The 7,947-nt window shown below is 39.3% G+C and overlaps 1 protein-coding gene across 3 annotated transcripts; it reads right to left on the bottom strand.

Moving 5' to 3' along the window:
- Positions 1–233: 233 nt before the first annotated feature.
- LOC104437587 (disease resistance protein RPV1-like) lies at positions 234–7,947 on the bottom strand. 3 transcript variants are annotated; one of them, XM_039310197.1, is made up of 4 exons: positions 7,225–7,947; positions 5,012–6,113; positions 4,560–4,837; positions 3,250–3,369 (listed from the first exon to the last, which is right to left on the bottom strand). In XM_039310197.1, exons 1-3 carry the CDS (start codon positions 7,755–7,757, stop codon positions 4,619–4,621), a joined length of 1,854 nt encoding a protein of 617 aa, XP_039166131.1. In that variant the 5' UTR covers positions 7,758–7,947; the 3' UTR covers positions 3,250–3,369; positions 4,560–4,618. The 3 variants fall into 3 exon arrangements, with proteins under 3 accessions (XP_039166129.1, XP_039166131.1, XP_039166130.1); XM_039310196.1 differs by lacking the exon at positions 3,250–3,369 and adding an exon at positions 4,330–4,471; XM_039310195.1 differs by lacking the exons at positions 5,012–6,113; positions 7,225–7,947 and adding an exon at positions 234–513 and having other exon boundaries at positions 2,627–4,471; positions 4,560–4,763.

A 7,947-nucleotide genomic window follows, 5' to 3' on the forward strand; every position in this document is an offset into this window, starting at 1 on the left:
TAGCATGTTGAAACTAGAAACTTTAGTCTAATCATAATTAGCCCATAAGTTGAGTGACTAATGATATCACTTTCAAACGCTTGACACTTGATGAAGGAAAAATCGACAGAGAAAAAGAAGTCACGAAAACTGGTTATGAGTTTCAGAAAACAAGAGTTGTGAACAGAAACATGACCAGTGGAACAAAATTTTGTATCCATAATGGCAAAATGCACCTATAAATTATAACAAAGTTATTGCCAAAGTATTCATTCAATATTTGGGTGAACATACAATTTCAGTACTATGGACACATATTAGAGCACATTGAAAACAGAAGCGAAACAAAATTGAGGCTTCCATGGACTCTTTATCAAGAGTTACACTACAGGACCTACTACACTGATAAAAAAAGGAAAAGATACTTAAACCATTGGAGCATGGAATTAGTGACATGACTCCTCTTCCTCCTCGGATCAATAACAATATCTCCTAGAGCTATAAGAGACAGCATAGGAATCTATACCATGGACGCTGCAACAACAAAAAAATTATAAGAAATAAATAACAGTCCAAGGATTTACTGTCATAAATAAAGCAAAAATAGGATTGTGAAATTTTCACATGAAATTAAGCATAAGCAAAATTGGAGAATTTTTGCATTCACAACCCAGGTAATTAGAGTTGTTAAATGATTTATTTTGGTAACTGCTTCGAAGTCAAATTCTCTGAAAAGATTGGCGTTAGCACATTCACCCTAATGTAGCATAGACATGCTTTTGAGATTATAAGAGATAAACATTTTCTTTCTTTGGGTCCATAAACTTAAACCCTTAAAGAAGGCATCCAATAGATGCCTGCTTTCAAAGCCAGGTCCTTAAGAATGTCGGAAAAATCTTGGGGCTGGTTGCACGTAAAAAGCTTCTAACAAATGAAGCACAATTTGAGAGAAACTCTCAGCATCCTTAGATTGTCAGTTCTACCAAAACAAGCTTGAATCTTTACTTCACTGCTTGAGGAATTGTCCTTCAGTGAGAAGCCTGTGTCAAGTTAGTTTATGTGCACTTCTTTGCTTCAAACCCTAACCGGTGGTTTTAACTAAACCCAATAAGAGGGGATGGCAAAATATTATCGTCTCTGAATGGGACTTTCTGTTAGGAAATTGGGTGCAAGCTCTTATTTGATTGCAAATGAGGTTGCGGAATAAGCTGTTGTTTCAAAAGGATTCTACCTTCTTCAAGATGTTGTCTCTAAATTCAGCAGTATGCAAATGAGGTTACAGACAAATGAGTGGCAGAATAGGCTGTCAACTAGAGACTCTCCCTCTCTAATCCAATTTGGATGGTCAGAGTTTTGCCTTGGGCTGGGGGGTTAAACTTGTGGGGCAGTTTCCCTGCAATGAAGCTGGTGATTGCCTAGTATTTATGTCAGCTCTATAGTTACTTCTTCCTCTGTATGAGTAGAATCATGGGTTTCCTTTTAAAAAATTTTCATGTGATTAGGAACAACAGATGGCAAAGTTGATTCAACATGCCTCATAAACCTTCCTTCAAACAAGAAGCAAGTCAGAAGCAGGGCAGATGCGAAAGCAATCTGTCTGCAGATCAATTAGCTAACCTTGCTTCAAATCAATAAGTCCACTATAAAAAGGGTTAATCCCACAAAAAACCTCAAATTGATGCACATGTGACAATTTACCCAAAACTAATTTTTTGACCACAAAAATCTCAAACTGATACACCTTTGACAAATTTACCTTAAACTAGTACATTTGTGAAAAATTTATGTCTATGCTAGTTTCTGTTAAATTTTACTATCAAATTACTGAGTTGGATAACATGTGACGGTTGACTAGTATACCAATTCGGGATTTTACTATCCCTTTGTCAAAATACCAGTTTTGTGGTTTTTAATGGTATTAATTCAATTTAACGGAAGATACATTTGTTATAAATTTACCAGTTTGAGGTTTTTTGTAGTATTAATCCAATTTAATGGAAGGTATATTTGTCATTTTCTGAAATGATAAAGACGTTATACTGCATGTTCTAAGAAATATCTACCATCTGAAAAAATGAAAAAATGGAGTCTTTGTCTAATGAAATGCATTGAGAAATGATGTTTCTTCATACTATAATTTTTACTGAGAACAGTTTCTATACAGTTGGATTTGTATGGCTCATAAAATATCACCAATTCATGTTATTAATTATGGAGTACACAGAATATGCTCATTCATGCAACGTTAAGTACTCTGTGTGTGGTAAGAGTGAATAGATTGTCATGGTAAAGTAATGTCTCCGTGTTATCCTAAAAAAGGTAATGTCTTACAGTGTGTGAGATGAAATATTTTATTTTACGTGCACCACAATATGGTACAAGTATGTCTTGATTTTCCTATTACAATTATTCTTCAATTACAACCAGTGTATGAGAAATGGTATCAGTTAGACACCCAATAAATGTAACTGTTAAATTAAAAAACCATAACCAACAATTGATCAGAACACAAAATACTCTCTAAATGCTACCAGAGGAAAATACTCTACAGAAAATACTACAATACATGGAAGAAATAAACAGGCAGAGGGGAAAGGGCAAGTTGCACTTGCAATGTAGAAACATAAGGCAGGAAGAGAGGGCGCACCTGGTTTGGTCCAAGAGGAATCATCTCTCTGTAGCGATTGAATGGGATGCACTCAATTTTACGTGGACAAAACTCACTTAATGAACCCCTGCAATCCCAAATTAACATCTCGCACTCATCTGGTATTTTTGCATTCGATAAATCAATCCACCTTTCCAATAATCCATAATCACCAACAAGCAATCGACACAAGCACTCTAATTGATCGAGGCCCTCAACAGCTCGAAGAGCACCACACTCTCTCATACTTAACGACTTGAGGTTCTTCAAGTTTGATAGACCACCTAATCTTTCCATAGCCAAACACCCATCCACTGAAAATATCTCCAGTAATTCCATAATACCCACGACTTGAATCTCAACCAGCTTTGGGCACTCTACAACACTGAATTCTTTGAGCTTCTTAAAGGTGCTTGATAGAAGGGACAATCTCCCCCCACAAAATGTCAGCTCATCAGATTCTTGCTCCAGCAGACAACTTAACCTATCAAAGGATTCGCACCTCTCAATACCCAATCTTTCAAGTGATTCCAAAACACCTGGAAAATGAATCTCAACTAGCTTTGGGCAACCAATAACAGAAATTTCATTTACACTTGATGGAAAGGATAACCTCTCCAGGAGTTTACAGTCTGAGACACTCAAACTTGCCAATTCGTGAAGCCCATGGAGCTGAATTTCCTTCAGCTCTGACCGCGAGAGTCTGAAAGTTGACAAGTTTCTCAAGTTGGACATGGGTAACCCTGCTGCATTGAAATTATGGACTCGTAAGTACAACAGAGATGATGGAAGCTCTGTGAGGGATTGCAGGTCTAGTCCATAGAAAGTAAGTTTTTCCAGAAAAGAAAGGGAGCCCAGTTCTGTAGGTGGTGCAGGGATATTTAACAGGCATAAGTTCAATTCATTCAGTTTGGATAAATTCCGTAACCATCGCATGTCACAAGTTTGTCTTAAGCTTGTTGTGCCTCTAACCAGAGACCCATCAGAGAGGACCAATCTAACTAAGTTAGTAAGGTTTGAGAGATCAGGGACAAATTGCAGTGAACGGGACTCCAGCACTAGATCGGTCAAACTAGAGGGAAGCTGCGGCAATTCTTGAATCTCACTACATGTATTTAAGTCCAGCATTTGCAAGAGAGGAAGCATAACAATTGTCCTTGGAACAATAACTCTTTCATTAAACCTCAAAACTAAGATTCTCAGCTTGGACAACGCTCCAATTTCAGCAGGGATTTCACCTTCCAATTTACAATCAGGGGCATGTAGCTCTTCAAGATTCTTCAATCTTCCAAGAGCATGAGGAAACTTCTTTATTGGATTATAACCCACCTGAATCACTTTCAACATTTTTAGATTTCCGATCGATTCAGGTAATTCAATGATTTCTGCAAATGACAAATCCAACTCAAGCAATAATGCCCAGCTAAGAATAGATTTTGGGAGTTCCTTTATCTTTGTTGATGCCATGGACAGAAACTCAAGTTTCGGCAGCCCTCCAACAGAATTTGGAAGTTCATTAATCAAGGTAGATGAAATGTCAAAAGTTGACAGGCATCTTAGGTTACCAATAGACTCGGGGAGTTTCCTCAGCCTAATACAGCCTTTTAAAGAGAAGCGCTTAAGAGTCACCAGCCCTCCAATTTCATCAGGCAACTCTTCAAGGGGGCAGCCGTTAATATCCAAGTCAACCAAGCACTTTAACATCCCAATGGAGCTGTCAATTGTCATCAAATTATCACATACCCAAAGAGTCAGCCTCTCTAAAGTAGAACATACAGAGACGTTTGGAGTTCTTGTTATGCTAGGACAATCTTGAAGAGATAGAACTTTCAATTTGCATGCCATCTGCCAAAATAAATGAAGCTTCCAAATGACGGAACATCTAATGATTTTGAGAAGAGAATATTAGAGTACAAGTAAACATATAGCATACCTTGATTAGGCTCCATATATCTAGATCATTGATGTGATTGGTAGACAGTTTAAGAACAACTACATATTGTAGATGCATATTGCCCACCTAATATCTGGAGGAGGGGAATCCCAAGATATCCATCTTAGCTTTGTATGGCAATTCACAAAGTCCCCAACAAAGGTTCCATTGCATAATTTAAGAAACCTTAAATGTGGGAACCTTTCAAACTTGTCATTTGTAAGTAAGATCTGAGTATGCCTTCCATCTAGATCAAGTCCTTGAACCTTTCCCTTCCTCTGCCCATAAAGACTTAGGATGATGAGTAGGAGTTTTGTTGACAAATAACTATTCTGTTTCACAGCTTAAATAAAAGGTTAAGGGAAAAGAAAGCTACTAAGCAGACAATTGAATTTCTAATAACAGGGAATATAATATTTCATTTCCAAAGGTACTAGTTATTCTCACTTTACCTCTTTTGACCTTATGACATCGAGTATCTCTTCTTTGATCCATAACCTGCTACGCTTCTCAGGCTCTATCGGATTTTCTTGACGAACAATTTCCCTTCCAAGGTCTCTTAACTGATCATGCATCCAAAGTTTATTGTTCTTTAATATCTTTATCAAGGACATATTGATAAGGACTTTAATCCCACTTTGTGGGAAAAATTTACAGTCCGTCCACATGTAAATGGGATCGGTAATATCCTCACTAACAAAAAAGCATGCAATATCAAGAAAAATATGCCGTTGAAACTCATCAAGGACATCGAAGCTTATCTTCAACTTCTTCTGGACCTCCTCCTCTGGTATGCTTCTTAACTTTTCCAATGTCTCTATCCATATTACTTCCTCTTTAGAGTAAAGTAATGAGCCTATAACTTCAAGAGCCAGAGGAAGTCCTCCCGTGACATGGACAATTTCTGTTGAAAGGTGGTTGTAATCATCTGGTGGTGAGTCTCCACAGAATGCATGCCGACTGAAAAGCTGAAGTGCATCCTTAGAATTCATCTCCCGCATTTCATAAGCTAGAATTTCATACTTGAATCCCCTAATCTGCAGCAAACTTCTATTCCTTGTTGTGATAATTATTCTAGTTCCTGAATATAAAGAACTTCCAATCAATTTCTCGATTTGTTCGCTCTTATCCACGTCATCAAGAATAATCAAAGCCTTCTTATTGCAAAGTGTTTCTTCAATCCTCTTTATTCCATATCCAACGTCATCAATCTTTCCTATAACTCTAGAATTAACAATGTCGGATATTAATTTGGCTTGCAGCTTGACTAACCCATCCTTCTTTGACTCTTCTCGGATATCATTAAGGAAACTTCCGCAGTTTCCAAATTCAGAAGACAGTTGATTGAAGATGACCTTGGCAAGGGTTGTTTTACCTATACCACCCATCCCGTGAATCCCAACAAGCCGTACGCCACCAGCATGGATGTCTAATGATTTTTTTATGGCTGCTACTCGGTCATCCATTCCAATTAGATGTTCGGTCACATATCTGTGTTTAGTCTTGAGCTCATCCAACACCTCCTCAACAACCAGTTTCGTAAGCTCTCCTTGGCTGTCAACAAGAAAACATGTTTTTTAGTGAGAAAGAATGATATATGCAAGTTCTTGTAACCTCCAAGCATGTGTATGACAGGACTGGATGCAATCGGATTTCAGCATTATGTGTCTTTGATGAGGATTCGAGGAAGAAGTCTGAATATGATACTGGCAATCTTAACCAACAAATAAACAAGAAAATAAATAGACAGAGGGAGAAATTGCTATCAGAACCTCTGTGGTATGGCCATCGGCCTGCATCCACAGGCAAATGAGCATAGAATTCATTATCAAATTCAGAGTACATGAACAAAAGAACTCGCAATACCTTAATACATATGAACTCTCTGTAATAACAAAGAGAACTTTCATATCAGAAATCAAAAAAGGAATACAAAATTAGTTCGACTAGGCCCTCCGCTTTCATCACGAAACTCATGACAATATCCAATCGGGTTGCCTAAAAATTTATCGGACAGGGTAGGCCTTGTCATTCCTTACTAATCTTTAAATGGTCCAATTAAACTGAGTACAGGTTGAAATATGTCCCTAAAGCAACACCAACCCCGCTTTGGAGTGACATTATTGTACCAGGGGAACTATAACCAAATGGAAATTTATTACTCTTGCTGATCCTATAAAGGAACTGAGACGTATGAGACAAATCAGCAAGCTTACAGAACCCACCAAAGCTAGTTTCACAACCTCCTGTAACTTTATAATTGCAAAAACAATGTGTAAGATCAGATGTTGGTTTCCTTTGTTAATTGAGCTGAAGAACTGTAGGTCCTGAGTCAAGTGCAGGTTAGTGTCCTTCATTGAACTTGCGAAATTAGGATGGCTTATACATTCATAAATGCATAACACAACCTCCCGGGACATAATTTGACATTGCAAGATAACTCATAAGACTCGGAATCAAACCAAAGAGCAAATTCTCCAAGCTCATCAAGTCACTGGGAGCAAATTCACCAAATGTCAATGTTTCTTACCGGAAAGTTTGAATTAACAATACGGGAACGAAATTTCATTCCTTTAGACATCCCATTTGCACACACATCGAGATTAGTCTGTCAATTCATTATAGAGATGATGCAAAAGAAAGTTAAAGGATCTGCAGAGTTTACCCTCCATAATTTTTCAAGCTCCATCCTTTAATTTTACCAACCTCTACAAGAGACTCTCGCCACGCGTTCACTTCATCGGGAAATTTCTTTTGATGCTCCACCAAAGCATCACTGTACAAAGAGGTCTTAAGCTTCACATCGTCGGGTTCGACGTCGAAGAAAATGGGCAGTATCTTCTTGTTCCCCCTCGATCTAGATGTGTCGTCCACGATCCGCGCGAGTTCGCGGAGGCACCATTTGCTGGTAGCGTAGGATCTGGAGAAGATGGGGATGTACAGCTTGGAGTCGTCGATGGCCCGCAGAAGCGCTCCCCCGATTGTTTTGCCGACGCGGAGCTCGTCGTCGTCTCTGAAGACGCGGACCCCGGCGTCGACCAAGGCGTGGTAGAGGGTGTCGGTGAACCCGCGGCGAGTGTCGGGCCCTCGGAAGCTCAGGAACGCCTGGAAGCCGGCTCCTAGCGCGGTGGCGCCGCCGCTCGTTCCGGCCGCCGAGGTGGGCATTGGAGGTTCTTGGTCAGCAGCCACAGACGTCATCAGTTTTCGGCCCCTCTCTCCATCTCTCTCCTTGTTGTCACCCAACGAGAGGATGGTCGGTTCGCTTGCCCATGCTCGGAGCTGACACGAGCTTCGACAAAATCAAGGGAAAGCTGAAACCGACTGGGTTTCTCTTCTTCGTACAAGCCGCCGGACAGGAAGTGAAGGTCTTTCTTCTGTCAATTTCTTG

This window comes from Eucalyptus grandis, chromosome 3, assembly GCF_016545825.1.
Source record: "Eucalyptus grandis isolate ANBG69807.140 chromosome 3, ASM1654582v1, whole genome shotgun sequence".
Taxonomy (NCBI): Eukaryota; Viridiplantae; Streptophyta; class Magnoliopsida; order Myrtales; family Myrtaceae; genus Eucalyptus; species Eucalyptus grandis.

Coding starts and splice junctions, on each gene's coding strand:
- LOC104437587 (XM_039310195.1), bottom strand. CDS start 4,637: ATGCATCTACAATATGTAGTTGTTCTTAAACTGTCTACCAATCACATC. Junction 4,472..4,559: donor ATATATGGAGCCTAATCAAG/GTATGCTATATG, acceptor TTATTTTGGCAG/ATGGCATGCAAATTGAAAGT. Junction 514..2,626: donor TTCCTCTTGGACCAAACCAG/GTGCGCCCTCTC, acceptor TTGTTGTTGCAG/CGTCCATGGTATAGATTCCT.